This window comes from Natator depressus, chromosome 8, assembly GCF_965152275.1.
Source record: "Natator depressus isolate rNatDep1 chromosome 8, rNatDep2.hap1, whole genome shotgun sequence".
NCBI classification, from domain to species: domain Eukaryota; kingdom Metazoa; phylum Chordata; order Testudines; family Cheloniidae; genus Natator; species Natator depressus.
Window position 1 is genome coordinate 96,379,963 of NC_134241.1, and position 22,660 is coordinate 96,402,622.

General features: G+C 39.2%; 1 protein-coding gene across 1 annotated transcript in view; it reads left to right on the forward strand.

The window, feature by feature from the left end:
• Nucleotides 1-22,660, forward strand: part of NRDC (nardilysin convertase) — a 44,877-nt gene that overhangs the window by 6,146 nt on the left and 16,071 nt on the right. Inside the window, exons 2-19 of the mRNA XM_074961745.1 lie at nt 29-335; nt 721-802; nt 2,702-2,855; nt 6,321-6,394; nt 7,587-7,682; nt 8,835-8,957; nt 10,598-10,655; nt 11,905-11,978; nt 12,229-12,298; nt 12,765-12,842; nt 13,710-13,830; nt 13,915-13,973; nt 15,039-15,093; nt 16,966-17,070; nt 17,318-17,441; nt 18,021-18,107; nt 18,761-18,880; nt 22,031-22,082. Coding sequence (XP_074817846.1) covers nt 29-335; nt 721-802; nt 2,702-2,855; nt 6,321-6,394; nt 7,587-7,682; nt 8,835-8,957; nt 10,598-10,655; nt 11,905-11,978; nt 12,229-12,298; nt 12,765-12,842; nt 13,710-13,830; nt 13,915-13,973; nt 15,039-15,093; nt 16,966-17,070; nt 17,318-17,441; nt 18,021-18,107; nt 18,761-18,880; nt 22,031-22,082 — 1,839 coding nt within the window. The remainder of the gene's footprint in view (nt 1-28; nt 336-720; nt 803-2,701; nt 2,856-6,320; nt 6,395-7,586; nt 7,683-8,834; nt 8,958-10,597; nt 10,656-11,904; nt 11,979-12,228; nt 12,299-12,764; nt 12,843-13,709; nt 13,831-13,914; nt 13,974-15,038; nt 15,094-16,965; nt 17,071-17,317; nt 17,442-18,020; nt 18,108-18,760; nt 18,881-22,030; nt 22,083-22,660) is intronic.

The following is a 22,660-nucleotide window of genomic DNA, read 5'->3' on the forward strand; positions in this document are numbered from 1 at the left end:
CTAAATAGTCGTATAATTATTCTTATAGGTACATCAAATTACAAAATGGCTTGTGTGTGCTGTTGATTTCGGATTTAAATAACATGGACACTGCCCCTTCTGTGGTGTCTTCGGAGGGGGAGGACAGTGATGAATCTGAGGATGCAAGTGATGAGGATGATGACTCTGGAGCAGAGATTGAAGATGACAAAGAAGCTGATGACGACGACGATGATGACTATGATGAAGATGATGATGATGGAGATGATGAGGATCTCCATGACCCTGATGACAGTGAATTGGAAGAACTAGCAGAAAAGGAAGAGACAAGAAAGAGGGGTTGTACAGAAAAGCAGGTATGTACTAATTCTATAAAATGAAAAATTGTTAAACGGAGGACTCCTGCCTAGGCCCAAACTCTGAAGTGCTGTGGTCAGACAAGTGGGCTAGTTTTCTATGCCTGTGTGTCCCTCCTACCTAATTTATCTTTGTATTTATATTGCCTTCATCACATTTATGTGAGACCCCATCTTTTGCCCACGTTTGAGCTTGTACTGTTACTCATGGGCACAGTGCTTACCCAGTGATTGCAGCAGGAATAGCAGCAGAATGAAACATAGTATAGTCCTGGTCCATTTTCCTCTTTTATTCCTAGGAGGAATAGGGTAACTGCTTGGTTGGTGTGGGATTCATTGCTACCAGATAAAATTTTGAAAAATGACACTGTGGTTCATTTTCTAGTCTGCAGCTGCCCTTTGTGTTGCTGTTGGCAGCTTCTCTGACCCTGAAGACCTACCTGGATTAGCACACTTTCTGGAACACAGTATGTATCTGCTTATTTCACATTTTCCTACTTCAGTGAAAAATGTGTTGCCAAGTGATTTGAGTTTATATAAGACACGAAAAAAGCAGCGTTCTAGACTGCAGAATTAATCTTTTCCCATTTCAAATCGCGTGTGCCTGAGATTTTTCCCCACTGAACTCCAACTAAATGTAGAATACTTGATTAATGACTGTTTGCATACAAAATAACTCTTCTTATCTAAAATGTTGTGATAGGTTGTAAGTGGTATAAAATGTAGTTGAAGTTCAGTTTGCTTTAATTTTAAAGTATGGAGGCGACTGTTTTGGAATAACACAATTTAATAAGGGAGAATGCAAAACATGTCATAAAAAGATGTATACATGAGTCATGAGAATTAACTCCTTAACTTTGTATTTTGTAGATTTTTATGGCCTTAAGTATTGGACAGTATAAGTAACCTAACTATTCTAAATGTAGCTTTTTGTATCTGTGTGACCATAGTGCTGTGTGTGTATATATCGCCCCCCAAACTCTGCTTTCTAACACTTAATCTGTTAAATGTGGACCAGGCCTTTCTCAGAGAACTAAAAGCATGCTTGATTGATTCTGATTTCTCTGGTTAGATGTGCAGGTCTCTAGCAAAATTTTGAATTCAGCTGTTCTGTTTTCCCTGATCCTATTTTCATTTGATTCAATGAATTGCTCCTTTGCAAACATTGTCCAATAGCAATTCTAAAATTTTCTTTTGAGAGCCTTAGTTGAGTGGTGGATTTTTCTTTCTTGTTGTTGGTTTTGAGTGGTTATTTTTTTTTCTGTGCTCTTGTAAATTTGAGGGAGTGTCTCCCAAAACATAGCAAGATGGGTTTTTATTAAAGTGTATATTAAAGGTTATCTTGTAAGCTTTTCAATATTCATGGGTAGTCCTAGGAAACACACATGAGAGAGAAGGCACTTCAAAAAACAACAACAACAAAAAAAACCCTAAAACCATTGGTCTTGATTTGCACACTCTTCCACTGCTTTTGCACCCATGTAACTCCATTGACATCAGTGGAATTGTTCCTGATTTACATCAGTGTATGTGAGAGCACAACCAGAACCTTTGTTTTTATTGTTGTGCCTCATGTTTCCCTCTGGATAGGCTTCTTGCTTGTTCTTTAAATCTTGACTTTCCTGTCAAACAGGCGTGACTAGGAGGAAATTTAGAGGCTTTGTCCCATCAATCCTGAATTTTTTCCCTTTTAGTTCACCTCTCTCTCCTTTTCTGTATGCAGTGTAGTTGTAGGACCTTATTGGTCCCAGGATGTTAGGGACACAAGGTGGATGAGGATCTTTTATTGGATCAGCTTCTGCTGGGTGATGCTGGGCGTACCTTTCCCAGACCCGAAGAAGAGCTGTGTGGGGCTTGAAAGCTTGTCTCTCTCACCAACAGAAGTTGGTCCAATAAAATATATCTACTTTTCTGTAATGAATACACCTGCAGACGAGCCCACAAATGACTCATGGGAGGTGGTGATCGATAGCTTGCATGTCTGGCCTTTGTATAGTGACCACTAGGGCCGAATTCAGATCAGGGTACTCAGTCAAGTTGTGGCTTAAGACATACTTGAGAACAAGTGTTTCATATTCCTGAATTATTGCATGGTGTTAGGCCCACAGTAACTGACCAGCCTGCTTTTCAACTACCTTATCCATGGTACAGTTGTTTGTCTGTGGCAAGTTGGTGTAAAATGCTACTATTCTTATTTGGTAGCATCTTACACCCACTTCCTACAGGTGTAAATGACTACATGAAATGCAAGGCAGTGGAAAATCAGGCCATCAGTATGTAATTACTTCATGTTCTAGGTGATGGCTCTGTCTTTCTGCAATCAAATGTTTCTAAAATCTCCCTAATTTTGATGGATTGTGTTTCAGTGGTATTTATGGGCAGTTTGAAGTATCCAGATGAGAATGGGTTTGATGCGTTCCTGAAGAAACATGGGGGCAGTGACAATGCCTCAACTGACTGTGAGCGGACAGTCTTCCAGTTTGATGTACAGAGGAAATACTTTAAAGAAGCACTTGACAGGTAACTCGATCATACCAAAACAAAGGATAGGTTAAAATAGACTAACATGATCTCTGTCTGCCTGAGGAGACTGTGTGTAACTTTGCATTGCTTTTATCTTGGCCTGATTGAAGGGAACCTGCGGTGGCTTAATTTTTAGCGGTCTCCTTCTTGCAACAGATGACATAGATGGAGGGACTGACTATCTTTTGGATCTCTTGCTATCTTTTGAGATTGCAGCTGTACCTCACAGTTGTGTATATTCTCTTGCGATTAAGGTGATTTGTGCACCTGCTACGAGAGGAGGCAAGACTTCAATGGGTATGTCCACACAGCCTGTGGCAGTGAGCTTTCCAATCTGAGTGGACTGACTCAGGCTAGTGCTCTAAAATAGCATGTAGACAGTGTGACGGGTTCAGTCACAGAGACCCCCTTGGGATTGTCACCTGATGTGCTGAAATTACCTCTGAGCCCGTTTTCCCTGATGGCTTGGGACTCCAGAACCCTGCCTTGTTGAGCCAGACACGCTAGTCTGCTGCAACACAGACCTAGGTCAGAACCACGCCCCCAAAGCTGCTGACTTTAACCAAAAACTGCTCAGCAAATCACCTATCTCCAGCACCCAGACACCCAGTTCCCAATGGGATCCAAACCCCAAATCTGTTTTACGCTGTATAAAGCTTATACAGGGTAAACTATAAATTGTCTACCCTCTGTAACACAGAGAGAGAGAGATGCACAGCTGTTTGCTCCCCCAGATATTAATCACTTACTCTGGGTTAATTAATAAACGAAAGTGATTTTATTAAGTATAAAAAGTAGGATTTAAGTGGTTTCAAGAAATAACAGACAGAACAAAGTAAGTCACCAAGCAAAATAAAACAAAATACACAAGTCTAAGGCTAATACATTAAGAAACTGAATACAGGTAAATCTCACCCTCAGAGATGTTCCAGTTTCACAGACTAGACTCCTTTCTAGTCTGGGCCCAATCCTTTCCCCTGGTACAGTTCTTGTTAGTTCCAGCTCAGGTGGTAACTAGGGGATTTCTCATGACTGGCAGCCCCCTTTGTTCTGTTCCACCGCCTTTTATAGCTTTGGCACAAGGGGGGAATCTTTTGTCTTTTTTTTGTCACTTCTCCTTCTAAATGGAAAAGCACCAGGTTTAAGATGGATTCCAGTATCAGGTGACATGTTCACATATCCTGTGAGTCCCCAAGCATCCATTTTTTCTGCCTGACTCACAGGAACACAGGAAGGCTTACAAGTAAACTGAGCCATTTATAACCAATTGTTCTAGTTAATGCAAGATCCTAAGCCACCATTGATGGCTCACACTTTGCATAATTACAATAGGACCTCAGAGTAATACTTCATATTTCTAGTTTTAGATACAAAAAGGATACATTCATACAAATAGGATGAACACACTCAGTAGATTATAAAATTTGTAATGATACCTTACAAGAGACCTTTTGCATGAAGCATATTCCAGTTACATCATATTCACACTTATATTTCCATAAAACATATGGACTGCAACGTCACAGACAGCACTTTGAAGTTGTGTTTCAGGATGGAGTTTGGGCTCTGAAGTCTGCCCTCTTTGGCTTCAGAGCCTGGCCCCCACGCACTGTCTACATGCTATTTTTAGGGCATTAACGCAAGCCCCGCTAGCCCAAGTCTATCAGACTGGGCTGGGAGGCTTGCTGCCATGGGCTCTGTAACTATACATACACAATGTGTGTTTACTGCAGATAACATGTTGGCTATATTTTAGGACTCTATAGTAAAGCCTCCTGTTGTTGCCATTTCTAGTTCATTCCATTTATCAATTACTCAGGAGAGCTGCAGCTAGAATCTTTTAGTGGCCTGTTCCTTTTAAATATGTGCCCCCTGAAGCTGTTTAATTTTTGGTTAAGTCTCTTTTCAAAAAAGAGAATCTTCAGTCTTACAGAAGCTCTAGTTTGTGGTCCACAATACTATTCAAGAAAGTACATGTTTAGTGCCATGAAAGATCATTGAATTTGTTCACAGCAGGCCATATGATATGGTAGCACAATAAAGCTCCACCATTCTAACTGGATTCCTGCCATAAGGAGAAAAATATCCTCTCTCCTTTTTAGAAGTGCAAGTTTAATATTTTTAATACAGGTATTTCCCACTTCTTGCCCCCCATCCTCCTGCAGGAGGAAAGTAGTCTGCACAGCAATTGTGTGTTTTTTATCAAAGCCATTAATATGTTGATTGAGCTAAAGTTTGCGAGAACGTATGCACAATGGGAGTGCTGCTTTTATGGGAGCTATGAGCAAACATTTAAAGCAGGGGTTCTCAAATTGGGGGTCAAGACCCCTCAGGGAGTCACAAGGTTATTACATGGGGGATCATGAGCTGTCAGCCTCCACCCCAAACCCCGCTTTGCATCCAGCATTTATAATGGTGTTACTACTTAATATATGGGGGGGGGGGGGTGTCACACTTAGAGGCTTGCTGTGTGAAAGGGGTCACCAGTACAAAAGTTTGAGAACCACTAATTTAAGGGCAGAATTCAACCCTTTAAGCTTGAAGGGGTCTAGAAACTAGCAATAAAAATATTTAGAGGTATGTTAAGATTTTTCTTACACAGAAAGATTGAAAAGAAAGGATATGATAGAGTTTGTAAAGTAATATAAGGTATAGAAAAAGTAATTTCTGTTAACCTTACTCATACAAGAATGACTGCAGCTAATGAATGTGAAAGGCAACAGATTACAAACTAATAAAAGGAAATATTCTTTAGCTCAATGGATAATGAAGCTATGGAACGCTTTGCCTCACGATGTTAAAGCAAAAAGCTGAATAAGATTTTAAAAAATAATTAGACGTTTGTTTATTTTCATTGTTTTCTAGTCTCCAATAAAAGGTCACCTACCCAAAGCTCTTGCCAGTCTCTAAAAATGTACTTATACATAAACAGCTTGTCAATTACTCCAAGATCAAATCACCTAACAACTGCATTGATATTCTCCAACTTAATTTAAAAATTCAATGCTTAATCCCTTATCCACTGAAGCATCTGGTACTGGTAGCCCCGTTGGAGACGAGAATTAGGCTAGATGGACCACTGATATGATCATTCTTGGGATGTAAAGGCAGATAACCATGCATCCTTTGGTATCATGTCCTACCAACGCACTTCCACTCCAAAGACTAAGGGCCCTTGCTTTTTCTAATTTTTAAGAATGCTTAATTGGCTTTATATATTTTTCTATAAAGGCTTTAAGAACTGGTGAAAATGTAGTTTAGAATTAAAACATTTCTCACTTAATGGAAATCCTAAATGTAAAAACAGTGGATGTTGTTTGTTTGTTTTTGTCACAAAAACAGGGTTTTTTGTTATAGAAAATCTTTTTTTGTTATGTGTTGTTTTTTTTTTTTTTTTTTTCTGCTCACTAGACAATTGGGGGCGTGGGAGAATGAAATTTACCATTTTTCTTTATTTTTTAGGTGGGCACAGTTCTTCATTCACCCACTAATGATCAGGGATGCAATTGACCGGGAAGTTGAGGCTGTGGACAGTGGTGAGTGTAATGTTCTTCTCAGCAGTATTCTCCACCCCTGCGCCCTCCCCCTCCACCATTATTCTTTAGAATGTTTGGTGCTTGTTATAACAATATATTGCAAAACTCCCCACTTAAAGTACTGAGTACTGAATTTATTTAGATGCTGTTTCCCTCAAATATAACCAATATGCTCCACTTCTGATTCACCACATGTTCTAGTAAAGCCCAAAGTAGTATCTAATTGGGCAGGGAGTACCTAAGCTTTCTGACAATAAGGCAGTACATATAGCTGACAGAAGCACGTCTGAAAAACTTTGCTAAATCAGTGAAGCAAAACAAAACTGATGTACAGAATGAAAAAGAACTAGGTTAGAGGTAATCTGCAAAGAGGTGAAAATGGTTGCTGCTGCTTTTTGATGCTCTGATACATAAAGAAGACCTGAAAGGGGTGAGTTTTTAGGGAAATATTAAAAATATTTTTTCTTCTTGTTTTTTTAAGGTAGGAATTATAAGTATGGTCTTCCCTGATTTTGTTAGAGGACATACTAACGGCCCCAAATGTGTATTGTGAACTTTCTCATCCCTTCCACTGAAGGTGGGGCAATATGATCTTTAACAAGGATGTCTGTTCTCTGAAGTGCTTCTCAGGGGGCTGAGTTAAATTTAAGTTATTAACTAAAACAGAGTTTAAAACAGTCTAAGAATCCCTCATGCTTCAGCAGCTCAGTGTTCAATCTTGATTTCTTAATCCTGCTGGAGTTCCAGGGTAGATAAACTTTTGCTATAAATTACAAGGGATAGTAAGATTTAACCTGTTCTATTGTACTTTCTTTTTTAAAGGTCCAGTTCCGCAAGGTGTTGCCAGTTCTCCATTCCCAGTAAATGGAAGTTGAGGGCATGCAAAACGTTGCAGGATTGGGCACTAAATGTCTCTCTCCCCCCTCACCCTCCCTTGGTTTTCCCTTCCCTCCCCATACTTGGCTTCTCAGCAATGAACTGAGGTTTTGTTCTCTTCTTTGTCCATTTTGAGCCGGGGAGGGGGGGAGAAGTGATGTAGTTCAGCTACTTCACTGCTGCTTCATGTGCCTGGCAAAAAATGCTCCCAGTGTTGCTCCATATAATGTATCCCCTTTCGAGGTTAGTTTTAGTTACATAGCAACATTGCCTCACATAGTGATGTTTATACAGTGCTAATGCTTTAAATTAACAGAGTATCAACTAGCAAGACCCTCTGATGCAAACAGAAAGGAAATGCTGTTTGGAAGCCTTGCCAGGCCTGGGCATCCTATGAAGAAATTCTTTTGGGGTATGTTCTTCTCTGACACTCTAAGACTTCATTAAGCATGTGGTGTTAGAAAAAGTAGCAAAATGTCTTAACCATATGGGATTATTTGTAGTATCGCACTAAAATCTGGTGGCAGTTGAAATGCGTGAAAACAGTTCTTCATTCTGAATACAGCAAAACGCTTTGGGATAAAAGGTGCAACATCTATTTAATATATTTTCAGTGTTTAGCTGGTGCTAGTTAGACTGGCTCATGGTCATTTTGTGTTAGCGTACTGGTGATGCTCTCTAGGGAAGCCCTGGTTTGCATAACCTCTTGTCTTTTTTCCTTTAAAAATCCTTGGGAAAATAAGGTTTGTATCTGGACATAAAAGAAAAAGTACATGTGGGCTCACAAGGAGTGAGTCTAGGAAGGTATTTCAGAAGAGTTGGTTCAGTCTCAGGGCTGCAGTAGCAGCTGAAGAGTTGCTTCTCTGCCATTCCACAGCCTTGTGGGTGGGAGAGAATTCACTTCGTATGGTCCCAGGAGAGCCCTTCTGCACCAAGTCCCAAGTGTGCTGCTGTGCATAAGTTACAATCTAATGCTTGTGTTAAACCTTATCAGCTTTGAAACCTAGTCAGGTTAAAAAATGGAGTTTAGTTCCATGTGCTACATCTACAGCTGAATCTCTCCTGACAACTGTTTGTTTACAGTCACATTTTCCTTTTAAATTAGTTGTGCAATAGGGGAGAAAGTGTTGCATAAATAGGGGAAACAAAAAGGCCATACACCAAGAGCTGTCCACAGTGCACAAAGTGAACAGACAGAAAACACTTTTTCCTGAAATATTTGTTACTTGTTACACTTCACTCAGTTTTTACTTAGTATTGTAACTTCAAAGTTGATGTTCCTTTAACTCTCAGTTTTCTGGCAGTTGTTTTTGTGTGTTAATACAGAACCTTAACATTAGTTTAAAAAGTCCTGTGTATGTTTTCAGCATTTGTTTGTGTATTTATGCCATCAGAACACTCTGTGCCAGATCCTGCATCCCTTGCACGTACAGAATTCCTGTTGGCTTTACTGGGAGTTTTTGGTACTCAAGGAGTCCAAGACTGGGTCCTGTGATCTTATGTTATATGAGGCTGTGGCATATCAGTATCCAGATAACTGACCATGTTTTGAATATATTTACAGGCAATGCAGAGACACTCAAACATGAGCCTAAAATGAATAATATCGATACCTACACCAGGCTGAGGGATTTCTGGCAGCGCTATTACTCTGCTCACTATATGACTTTAGTCGTCCAATCTAAAGGTAACAGCAGTTGTTGCTTAAATACAGTCAGTTATATACTGCTTTGAAATAGTGGTCTGTTTAAGTCTCAGCTTAGCTCTAGCCCCATCTGCTTACATAATGCTTCACGTCTGTGACCTGTATTGTTCTACAGGCTTGTTGGGCAAGCATCTGTGCATAGCTTTTAAACATTTAAATTAGTTTTTGGGAATGTCTTGGAGATCTAACCATCAGTTGTGAAATACCTAACCAGGGAACCACAAGCTTGAATCCTGACTTGAAACTCTCATCTGTCTTTGATGTCCTTACGTTGATTTCCAGCAGCTTACTTTTTGTGTGTTTTCAGGTGAGATCTTCACACAGAAGATCTGTTTTCTCTGTATAGAGACTAGAGATTCTGTGACTTTTTTTCAGTAGGAATTAGGGGTTTGTCCTGGGCAAAACTGCATGGCACACACCACAACTGAATGCAGGTGAAAGTGACAACATTTCAGTAGTGAAATGATTTTGTACTTTGGGCTGATACATTCTATAAATGACATCCCGATCGACCTTGTGTTAGGTCTCAGTTCAGCAAAGCACTTAAGCTTGAGGTTAAAGGGAGTTTATCATGTTCAGTTAAGCATGTGTTTGAGTCCTTTACTGATTAGGGATAGACTTAAGCAAACTCTTGAAGTTAGGTATGGGCTTAAGTGCTGCTTTTGAGCCTAAAATTCTCTGTGCCTCAGTTCTCCATCTGTAAAAATGGGGATACCACCTTTTCCTCTCTGACCTTTATTTTTCCTATCTAGACTGTATGCTTTTCAGGGCAGAGTCTGTGTGTTACCAGACTTTTGTACAGTACCTACCAGGTTAGGGCTTCTATAGATACTACTATAATAATGGAAAACATGCTAAGTTGGATGCCTTGGCCTTGGGTAGTATTTGCAAAAGGCAGATTACATTGATAGTAGTTCTGTTGGTTTTGCTTGTGATTGGAAGAAATGCATGGGAACCACTAGCCCTGCATCTCTGTTAGTTCCATCTCTGTTTAAAAAAAAAAAATTCTTTTTCCTTTTCTTTAAAAATCATCACTTTTCCTGTGATATAGGGAACACTAATGTACTAGTTGGAATGTGGAATTCTTGCTAGTCACACTTTTGCTATTTCATAATTTTTGTGAGCTGTTAACTTTATATAATTCATTCCTTTATAATGAGGCAAGGGAAATAGTGCTTCTCATATGATACTCTGCAGTATGCTACTTAGGTGCACAGCTGCACCAGATTTTCCCCTTCTCAGATTGCTGCATCAGCTCTGTTCTTGGTGTAATTGAACAGATCGAATATACTAGGCATTTTGCAAATCCCAAAGCTGTTAATGCTTATAAACAGGCACTCAAGGTACCACCAACCTTTCAATATCAGTCCTAATAAGCATGTGGTGCAGGCAGTACAGATCAACATCAAGACATGATCCAAGGCCAGGTTTATATGGGAAAATCAGAGTTAACCTAACAGGTTTTGATGTTTGCACTCCAGCACTTACCAATTTAGAGAGAACTGGCCTGCTGTCTCCATAAATTAACTTGGGCAAATGGGGCAGGATTAGTAACCTGCCCTTACCCTGAGAATCTGCCTTTGTCCTTCAGTAAGGTGTATTTTTTTTTCTCTCCTTACTAGAAACTCTGGATACTTTGGAAAAGTGGGTGACTGAAATCTTCTCAGCGATCCCAAATAAGTAAGACTCTTTTTTGGTTACTTTCTTACATGGAAGCTGTGAAATTACATTGAAGACTTACAAAATTCCATGCATGCACTGTTCAAAACTGTTGCGATTTTAAAAATGGCATTTCTCCATTATTGAGGAAATTATCCTCTTCTGACTGAATACTGTTTGACTTTGGAGGTTAAAAGTTAGGTTATATTTTGGTTAAATATTTCTTAATGTTTTTGCATAGCAAGTTTTAAGCATTTAAGATGCTATGGGGTATCTGCCTGAAGTTGGAGCATGATGGGCATCTGCTACACCTGTGCTGGTGCCTTGTTGCCTGCTGTGGGTTGGATGGTAAATTATAATCTGCAGTTACAGCATTCTAAATCTTACATCACTGCTTTGTGTTAGATAAATGGCAGCAAGTTACAGCTGAATAATGGTTTGTGGTGATTGTTAGCTGTCATCTGTATAGCTACAACAGATTTTAATTGTGGCTTTCCAAACTAATACAGTATAATCCACTGTAGCATGCTGTCTAAAATGGGCACGTAATCCAAATGTTGTCTTAACCTTAAAATTGCAGAATTTATAGGGCGTATCCCCTCAATTAACAATAAAATAATATAAATAAAACAGTCTTACCAATTTGTGGCTGAAAATGACTGTTTTCCCCCATCTCATACCTGGTATGAACACTTCTTGGTGTGTTACAGAACACTGGATGACTTACACACACTTCCTCAAACTGCAAGTTCCTGCTGACAGAATAATCTTTGTTTAAAGATAGCACCCTTTTGTTTACTTATTTATGTCAATATCTCTATTAGAAATCAAAGAGGGATAGGGAAACAAGGGGCTCTTACAACCTACCAGGTACTTAACAAGGTGTGGTGGTGCAGTCTGTGTGTGAATTTTGTGATATTCTTGCCTGCACCTGCTCCAAACTTCTGTTCAATGCTAGCTTTGGGAGGTTTGGTGCCATCAGTGGAGTGATGTGCCCAAAACTTGGTGGGCAGGGTCTGTGGAAGTATTCAGAGGACTGGTGAATGTAGTGTTTCCTTTTATTCGGGATGTTTGTAGCTCTTGTGCCCTAATCCAGAGTCACATCAAAAGACTAGACATTTTGGTTCTCTAGAGGCTTGAGGTGATCATCACTTCAGGACTGTGGGCATAAAGCAGCTTGTACATGCCTCTATGTGAACCTGGATCATGACAAGTAAACATCATGCTACATACTTCTATTTTATTTTATTTATTTATTTTTTTTAAAAAGTGGCTTACCCAGGCCAAGCTTTGGTCACCTGACACAGCCTTTTGACACACCAGAATTTCACAAACTTTACAGAGGTGAGTGAACTGATTTGTTCTTTCTGTATTGTTAAGTGTTCTAAGTTGGAATTGTATATATCACTGTGCAGATTCTTATTTCTTTGTTTTAAAATGGACAATTTATTTTTGTTTTAATAATGTAGGGTTATATATTTTTCTCATTACTTTCTGCATTAAATACAATATTTTGCCCACTTCTGATTTATCAGACTTAGAGACAGGAGTAGTACTGTATTTGCATTTAATTAATACATTTCTTCCTGTTCAGTTGTTCCAGTCAGAAAAGTTCATTCATTGAGCATCACCTGGGCACTTCCCCCACAGGATCAGCATTACAGGTGAAGTTGGACAACATCTTATTGATGACACATGCTTGACTATAGGAAAAAAAAATCCTCTAAATAACTGAGGCTCTTAAGATTTGTTCATATTGCAAGTTGTGCTGGTTTCAGTAAAGGTGTGTTGTTAAAATTAATCTAAATAAACTAGTGCAAACCCCTGTGTGGACACTCTTAAACTGATTTAAATCTGTTTTATACAGATTAAGCTTAAATTGATGATCAGTAAAGGAGCTGTTCATCTCAATGTCCTGATTAATTTTCAGTTGAGTCACTATGTTCTGTCTACCTAAATTCCACTTCTATTTTCAATTTGATATCTCTTTATAGAGATGCTGTTTAAAGATGACACTTGTCACGGGTGAATTGGGCAGTGTATAATGGAGTTGTTTGTCTGGTGATTTGGGATCTTCACATAAAAGATGGTAGTTTTACCTCTTGTCATTGTAAACTTTTTTTGTTTTAGGGTAAAGCCACTTCACTATATCTCCTGGCTAGTGGGACATGAAGGCAAAGGCAGTGTTCTTTCCTTTCTTAGGAAAAAGTATGTATCAGATTTCAATACTGTCCACTGTAATAAAGTGAAAAATAATATTCTAAAGTGAAAATATTCGGGAAAATTGATCTAAGATTAAGAAGAGGCAAATTTTCTTGGTAATTCCCTTTCAAGTTTGTTGGCAGCAATGTTATTTAAGTAGTTTAGGATACCCTGAGAATTTACTTCCTTATTGTCTTGGTACCAGAAACAAAAAATGCAACCAGAATTGGAGACTGACACTTGGAGCACTCCAGCTGAAAAGTTGTATATGGAAACCTCTGTTTTTGTTAGAGTTGAGGATTAAGGTGGTAACGCTACTTTAAACATGAACAAAATGCTTGTTAATAATTGGTTTTCAAATCCCAAATGTTGAGAATAGAGATGTTCTGTGAATTCAGAATTGCAAATTTATATGTAAAGAAAAATAATTCATTTTCTTTAACCTATCATGGTCCTGAAAGTTCATTGCTTCCCTTACAGAGTATTTGGATAACACAGTGTAAGAAGCACTGTTCCCTACAGTGTAAAAACCAGGCATGTAATCAGCACTTGTGGGAAAACAAAGTGGTCATGATTTGTCCCAGCAGCATATTTGATCTTTAAAAAACATTTTTGGTTCATGCTAAATAAATCTCAAGAGGGTGTATGCCCTTCTAGAATGTCCTGTTTTTAATTTATTATTTCTCAGAGCTTTGCACTATGTTTTGTGAATTGGTAGAAAGGTATCTTGTAGTAGTCAGTTGTGGTATCTCTGCAAGTCCTTCAGGCAGTCCTTTCATTATGCAAGTCTGAAATAAGCGTGCTGTAATTATAGCCGTATTTCAGGATAGCTTTTAACTGGAATAATGGATACTGGGTTTAATTCTTCAATAGATTTTGGGCCCTTGCATTATATGGAGGAAATGGCGAGACAGGATTTGAACAGAACTCCACCTACTCTATCTTCAGCATTTCTGTGACTTTGACTGATGAAGGTTACAAGCACTTCTGTGAGGTAAACCTTATTGCAGCTTGGATTTCTGACCATTTTGGTATTTCTAAATGTCAAAAAACTTTATCAGTTTGTCTTTGTCTTCAGGTTGCACATGTTGTATTTCAGTATCTGAAGATGTTGCAGAAAAGAGGGCCAGATAAAAGGTAACCATTTAAATCCTTTGTAGTGTGTGTTGTATCTTTTTTTACTTTTTTGATAAATATATATATATGAGAACAGATGCAATGAATCAGTGGTGGGGGGGAAAAAAGCTTTGGTTTAAAAAAAGCCCCAGGAATTGTAGGTCACCATAAAAAGGCAATATGACAAACCGCAGAGGAGCGGTAACTGTCACCAACTGGGGTTTGCTGACTGCTCTTGTATGCTTTTAAGGAAAGGGTTAGTGTTCAGAGAGCTCAACCGTATGTGCTCTTACCTTAAGTCATTTCCATGTGAATGACCCAAGTGCTCTGATTTTAGGGCTGGAAAAATAGCACCGGTTTACCTTAAACTGTTTTTTAAACCAATATAAACTGGTGCTAGCTCCTGTTTATGGACACTTCTTTCTGTCTAAGAGCAGTTTATTTTGGTTTAACTTAAAGTTGTTCCTAACAGACTTAAGGTAGACCAAGTAAGCCTGTTTTAAAGTGCAATAAGTGTTCATGCAGCCTTTTACACTGGTTAACTAAATTTAGTTTAAAATAATACTGCAGTTAAACTGGTTCAGCTCAGCATGTAGACATGCCCTTAGTGGGAGACAAAAAAACAAGAAGTGGAGAATTCTGTCCTAGGGACTTGCTAAAGACATCCCTGCATGCCACATCCTTCCCAAATAGTAAGCTCAAGCATTTCTGAATGTGGTGTAGTAGTTGGAGCCTGAGACTAGAAGTCATGAGTTCTGGGTTCAGTTTTCAGTTCTTCCACTAACTTGCTGTCTGATCTTGACTATTTTGTGATTCACTGTCTCCATCTATAATAAGGGGATGATTATTTGTAGGAATAATGTGGGCCAACTGACAAGGGTAAACTGCTTTTGAGATTCCCAGATAAAACGAGTTGTATGTGTATTTTGAGTGCACCTCTCACCAGGTCTCATAGATGTATGAAGAATTATTGCAGAGAAACTGACTTGAATTTCCACTCTGATATCTTGCCCAGAAATAGTGTTTTGTTTCATGTGTTGGTAATAAATGTTGCAATGTAATGGTGAAACTTTTTTCCTCCTACAGAATTTGGGAAGAGATCCAGAAGATTGAAGCTAATGAATTTCATTACCAAGAACAGGTACTAGTTAATCTTCATCAGTTGCTTTCTGTGTGTAGCTTGTCTGTCAGAGGATTTGCAAAATTCTGATCTTACAATGCTTTGAAAACATAGATGAGATAAGGCAGAACGAGAATGTGTTAGAATTCATATTCTAGGTAGAGAAATGTTAGACTTTGACTTGTGAAATTGTCCTTTAACAAAACCAAAACACAACTCGAATTTTTTGCATGTGGTGGTCTTCCAAGGGCTGTCATCCCTTTCTTCACTTTTTGATCATCTTTCCTTGCTTATTATGGTCAGTTTCTCTTTATCTTCCGATTTATATTGTGAAATCCTTGCAGACGGAACCTTGTCTTGTTTACCAGTAAGGTGCTATGAATGCTAATGATGCCCTCCCCGCCCCCCTTCTCCTCCCCCAAGCATTTCTGCATACTCTTATTTGTGGAGAAACAGCTCTTGGTACTGTGACACTTTGGAGCACTTAACACATCAGCGCCGCTTTCTGTAATAAGGGGTGGAGGGTGAGTTTGGCCCACAAGCAGTAAGGTGTTAATGCAGTCCTTGTTCGCTATTAAAGCATTAAACAGTTAAGTGTGGTCTGTGGTTTTGTGTCAAGTTATCATTGGCTTACTCCCATTGTAATAAAAACTTTTTAACCTTTTAAGAAAGATACAGGAAAAGAAGGAAAAACACTTAAAAGCAATTAAAATGGAAAGTATTAAGGCTTTCATTGTAACAGTATCCATTATTCCCTTTCCCTTTAGCTAGTCTCTTACAGGAAAGATGCATGTTTGACAGTATTTTCGATGGTATTAACTGTCTCTTTTGAGGAAAAGAGAAAAGGTTAGTTTAGATCAGTGGTTCTCAAACTTTTTGTATTGGTGACCCCTTTCACACAGCAAGCCTCTGAATGTGACACCCCCCCCCCAAAAAAAAATTAAAAATAGGGGTTTTTAATTTAATTTAATGGGGGCTTGGGTTGTCAGCCCCATGCATGGTTGATGGACAGCTCACAACCCCCACGTAATAACCTCGTGATCCCCAGTTTGAGAACCCCTGGTTTAGATGGCTTGGAGCTGTTGTTGAAGTCCAACTTTGCTTCCTTTAAGACAAAACAAGACACAAATACACACAAAGTGGGAGAGAAGGATAGCAAAGATAACAAATGCACCATGGGTAACCAGAAAGTAAGGCGTTTCTGAATTGTGGACTGGAGTTCGGCTAAATAGCTGAACTAGTGCAGCTGAAATCACAGCTTCCGAGTTCCTCTCAGGTGTGATTACCAGGTGGTACAACTGGCACTTGTGAAAAAACCAGGGACAGCTACTGTTTGTATATGCCAGTGGTTCTCAACCTATTTACCATTGTGGGACACACGTGTGGGCTGCATCCAATATTGCCTGTATGGCACTGAGGATTTCACATGGGCTGCAGCTCTGTGCTGATTGGGCTGCAAGTGTCCCATGGGCCGCAGGTTGAGAACCTCTGGTATATGCCTTGCATCCACATGTTCCAACCAGTGGCATCTTGCAATGCCTTTTTTTCCTAGAGTAAACAGACCCATAATTGTAGCCAGGATAATACGGTTATTCTTTTTGCTTTTGTAAAAGTACAATCCCATCTAACTTCTCTGCAGATAGTCACAAGATAGGGAGAAAGCAGAAACCTTTTCATTCATGTTTCTTCTTAAGGATGAGCCCTCTAATGTTGCAGGGGTGGGGAGAAGTGGGTGTTTGAGCACCATGAGTAAGGATTTGTTTATGAATTGCATTTAGGCTCAATAACCAAAACTAAAACTCAACAAGTGCAGCACACAATAAACTCTATTTAGCAAAAAAAGTGAACATTTCAGATGTCTGATGAGTGAAACACCATTTTACTTGTTTACAGACTGATCCAGTTGATTATGTGGAAAGCCTTTGTGAAAATATGCAGTTGTTTCAGAAAGAGGACTTTTTGACAGGAGACCAGCTTTTGTTTGAATACAAACCTGATGTAAGTAGCACTGTAGCTCTGAACATGTATTTGAGGTGTACAAGTTTGGGAAATTCAGACATATTGGAATGGGTTTTCTAGGTTACCTGCATCACTTCTGAAATGAAAAAATTTAGAAAGCAAATCGCTTGATTACAGATCTACTCTTAACCTTTTGTTTTCTGGATTTTCAGAATAATTTTAAGTTTTACAGCTTGACAGACACAGCTAAAGTTGCATTTGAACTCAGATATTTTTATCTTTGTAGGTCATTGCTGATGCCCTTAACCAGCTCTGCCCTCAGAGAGCCAACCTGGTTCTGCTGTCTGCTGCCAACGAAGGAAGATGTCACCTGAAGGAGAGATGGTTTGGGACACAGTACAGTGAGGAAGGTAAAACAACCGTTTGAAGTGTCTGAGGTGACAGAGGCTATTAAACAGGGTGGCAATACAGCATGCAAGTACACAGGAGTGGGAGGATGATTTCTCAACTCTGATCTTGACCTTATTATGAGTCAGTAGAGGCTTAGGTGCTTTGTCCTATTCTATAGCTACTCTTTTCTGTCTGTGGCATGGGCTGAGTCCCCCTCTCTACGCTGGATAGGCAGGTCCTTTTGTTACAGGGTCTTTTTTGGGAGGGGGAGAGTCATGGTGAGTCTTCCAGTTCCCCAAGTCAGTACTGAATAGAGATTAAAACTTAGATAATGAAGGCTAAGGCAATATGTTTTTGGTAACGTGATGCTAATGCACACAGCCTTGTGTTTAAAGCATGACTATTGTTTATAAGTTTGCTTAAAGTGAGGTTTGAGCAGAGGCTTAAGAGGAGACAGGAAAGGTGAGCCAAATGACATCAGGAAAGGATACTCAGTCTTTTGGTTGACAGGCATGGAGAGAAACATCTAAAGGAAAGAATTATTATTCAGAGTCTGTAGCTAGATAGCTTATCTGCTTTCAATTTAATGTTTTTCACAGATATTGATAAATACTGGAGTGATTTATGGGCCAGTGACTTTCAGTTAAATGAGGACTTGCACCTACCTGAAGAAAATAAATATATAGGTGAGTGAGACACTAGTATTTAGTGGACTCTGTCATTTTTGTCTTCCCTGACATTCCCTTTGAGGATAGGGGTTTTCCTAGGACATGGTCTTTGTTTTCCTTTTTTATGAATGTTTAGTTTATTTAAAAACTGTTTCTACTGAAATAGATAAAAATTCAGAAACAAATGTTTCCATATTTTCTATTACAGACTTTTATAAGTTTAAATTTTTGGCCAAATTTGACCTGACAGTGTCTCTTTAAAATACTCCTTAGTACAAGGACCAGGTAACCAAGCAGAGCAGCCATGGTGCACTCGTGAATCGCTTGCATACAGCTATGAACAAAGGTACCTGGATTACTGAGAGAGCAGTGTTAGGTTATTCCCTTCTCTTCTGGGGGCGGGGGGGGAACACAGACCCTTAAATAGCATCTGGATCTGTTAATAGAAGCAAAAAAACCCAACAAACTTCTCTTGAATAGGCTATAAAAGGCCTCCTCTCTTTACAGTGCAATGACCCATCCATTCTTCACGGAAGGGCAGTGTGCAACTGAATGTACTATAGTGACATGAGAGAGGAGAGCCGCCTGCCTACAGTTTTGAAATCTGCACACTTGTGTTAATGGCTGTGGAATTGAGATACAGTAACCCACATATTCTGTTTGTACATTAGCCACTGACTTTGCTCTGAAAGCACCTGATTGCCCGGAGTCGGAATATCCTGTCAAAATACTAAGCACACAACAAGGCTGTCTGTGGTACAGGAAGGATGATAAATTCAAAATTCCCAAAGGTAATGCCTATTAACTGATATATTACACACAATGTGCAAAGCAAAACTTTTCATATGCAGCAGTAGGCATCTAAAATAGTTCTAGACATTTATTTAGAGTTAGGACTTGTAGCTTCACTTCTATCTGATTTCCAAACAGCACTGGGCATCACTCTAGTTGCCATTGCACTTATAACCCCCCTTTTGTGTTTAGCTCCTTGTTTAGGTGGCTTAGGGTTGGAGCTTGGTGTTCAGATTTTTGGCTAGGGAGTTATAATCCTTCACGACATAATCTTCCCCCCCAGCTAGTTGTTCAAAAATCTTGCTTCTGCTCCTCTTCCCTGCCATTCCTAGTTTCAGTTGGTGTTGCTGTCTGAGGTTTAGAATGTGAAGTCTTGAGGACATCCATTCCTCATTTGGACTGTTTCATTGGATTTTGCCTGACTACTGTGTATAAGCCTACTTGAAGTGATTGTTGTTAAATTCTAAGTGCCACTTGCTTGCGTTTGGCCTAGAAATTGTGGTAGTCCCTAGAGGCCCTAATCAAAGTGACTGGGTTCCATTGTGTGAGGCACTACACATACATATCCGCAAACCCCAAAAAGACCGTTCCAGCCCAAGAGTTTACAGTTTAGGTACCTAATTCAAGTGTGACTTGCAGGCAGCAGCATGTGGTCTCTTTAGACCCTTCATTTTTGTTCATGTGCTGGCAATTTTCTCCCTGTCTGCTATCACTGTTGCATTAAAATATTGTATAATTTCTCTGTTTCATTAATCTCTATTCTGCACTACTTTAAAGTAATGTGTTCCTCTTTCAGGGCTTTGTGTCCCAAAGGCAAGGATTCTACATCTTTCAAAATTGAAAAGACACAATTTCATGCACGTCCCGTCTATGGAGAGCTGTCTGGCACAGCAGTTTTTACTAACTGGAATACCAGACCATGTTGTCTGGGGATTTTCTTTAGGGCTACCAATGGGATGATTCATGAACACACCTTTTGGTTTGTGTTTTTAAGGGATTGTTAAGGAAAAGTTAGCACATGTGACTCCATTTTGGTTTGGGGCCCGCCATTGTTTAAATGCCAGCACATCATACACCAGGAGGAGTGATCCTTAGATACTGAATCCCTGTGAAAATCCTCCTCCTTGTCTCCAGCCTGCCTTGACTCCCAGTATCTGGTTTTTGTCAGTCTCTAACTCCCTGTCTCTTGGCCTTGATGTGAGGCCTCCCATCCTGATAATAAAAGTTACTGATGCATGGCTTTAGGACCATGCTGTGTAATTAACATACTGGTATAGCACGAGGAATGCACCAAGCAGGGATAGGTGGTAGATAAGACAAGGGTTTGTTTATTGGCTAAGGTTTCCGATGCACGAGGGCAACATGCTTTGCTAAAAAGTATATAACCTTTGTATAATCTGTAATCAGGGTCCCCTCCTGGCTAGCAGGGGGGCACCACGCTCGAGTGTAATCAACTTAGTGTCTTTTGGGAACTCTGCAGTTGTGGACTTTGTTTATGTGCCTCAGCCTAGATTCGAACTGTGCGTGTCCTCTCAGGTGTAATTCGCAGCATTGGTGTGCGTGTCCTCTCAGGTGTAATTCGTAACAGGATAACTCTTTTGCTTAGAGCTAAGCAGCTCTAAAGGCCAATGCTAGAGCCATGTTTTAAGAATCCCTAAAGACTCAGTAAAGTATATTTCAGGACTAGGCACCAAGAGTGCAATTCCTGGAGCTGGCAAAGCACCTAATCTCTTTAGGTCTCATTTCACCAGATGTAAAATGTAGATGATACTAATGGTGAAATGAGACGCTGCTTCATGAGATTGTCGAGTGGAACCCATTAATGTTTGTAGAGACCTTTGACATTGTTTAATTGTTAGTGCTATAGAAGTGTAGATTGTTGTTATACCTCTAATACAATGAGAACCATGAAAACAAATATTTATTATTTACTACTCAGTGGCACTATAGCTGATGTATAGGCTTGGAAGGATTAGATTTTTATCAGTAAATGTTGATTTCACTGTACATATAAACCGACATCAATGATAATCGAAATTTACTGATAGGTAAAGTAAGAAAAATGCTGCTTGAGAACTTATTAAAGTTTGATGTAAGGATATTTACTTTATATATTTTGACATGTGACATTGACAATTTGTAATTTAATGGTTATAAAGCTTTATCTTTTTGAACCTCAGTGACTACTGTCATTAAATAATTGTTTCCTCTCCAGTTGTCTGACCCCCTTCTAATTACCTGTAACAGTGAACATTTAAACTGATTTAAAAAAAAGAAGGAAGTGCTTAAAAATAAACATCAATACTATTCATCAACCATTTTTTTTAAATCAAATTCTGCCAAGCCTACTATAATCTGATTAGTTATTTCCCATTCTAAGTACTGGGAAATACTGCAATATTTCCATTACCACACTTTAATAACTGCTTGACAAATGGAGACTTCTTTTGACGGTGTAACTGAGGGCAGAATTTTTCAGACAGAGTATCTTACTCTGGAAAGGAATCCACTTTGAGTTTGCGGGCTTGGTGGTTATAAGAACTGTAGGTTTTTCCCTTTAAACTGAGAAAATGTGACCTGGAATCATTGAGACTCAATAAATGTGGAAACAATGTTGCCATTTTTGAGTTATGTTTTCAAGCAGGATGGCATTTCAATTTTCAGTTAGTGATGCTCTTTTAGGGTTTGTATATTTTTAGAAATTGTTGTTGTGCAACCTTTGCATTGCTTTTAAATAAAAGTATAACATTAATTTTTGGCAGATATAATCCAAATGCGTAAAGATAAGGTCTCTGCCTCAGTCAGTTTACAATCTGGTTATGTATTGTCTGTTATCAAACTAAATATGCCTCTTAACAACTTCCACAGTATAAATGTGTTGTCGTGTCCCCCCCCACCCACCAAAAGTTCAATTGTTACCCAATATTTTGAAGTGAAGGTTTAAAGGGTAAGTGGGGACGGAAGGGAACTACTTTGGTGATTTAATACAGATAAAAATGTTGTCTCACCTGAACAGACATTGTCACGTGGGGTTCAAATAAAATAACTGACAGGAAACAACAAATGGGGTGAAGGAAAAAACAGTTAAATGTTTAAAGCTGCATGTGTTTCTGCAATTGCTCACTTGTGGGTTTTTGGGTTTTTTCCAGCTTATATACGTTTCCATCTGATATCTCCACTGATTCAGCAGTCTGCAGAGAAGTAAGAATTACCTTTCTCATGCTTATCTTGCAGAGCAGCCAAAATTCCTATATAGGGTTAAAAACATACCCCGCCCCTCCAATTAACTTGAAGATAGAGGAAACCCAATTGTTATGTTCTTTCATGTTCTTTACAGTTTAGTAGTTTTAGGGGAATGGTTTATTGGGAAGGGGAGAAGTATTCGTGTAGGAGAAGGGAAGTGTGTAAGATTTTTGGTACAGTTTTCCCATGGCGAAGGGCAGGGAAAATTAAAGTGACAGAATAGTAGCAGTGCATCTGCTCGAACAGAATGTTTTTGCAAAGGCTTTGTGCTGAAAAGATTTGCCTGTTGTAGACACTATAGCCAACAACTTGGGGAAAAGTGTGTAGGTGAGGGGGAAAGAGATTGAGAGCACCAGTTGGAGAGCTATAATATGTGAGCACATTACATAGGCTTTGGATCACAGTTCAGCATGTGCAACTCATCCTCCCATTCATGGCACCCCTACTATCCCCGAGGTCAGACTATCAGTTGTAACAAACAATATAGTGACTTTATCATAAGACCACTAAGGAGCTGCAAGGGAGGAGTGGGTTTT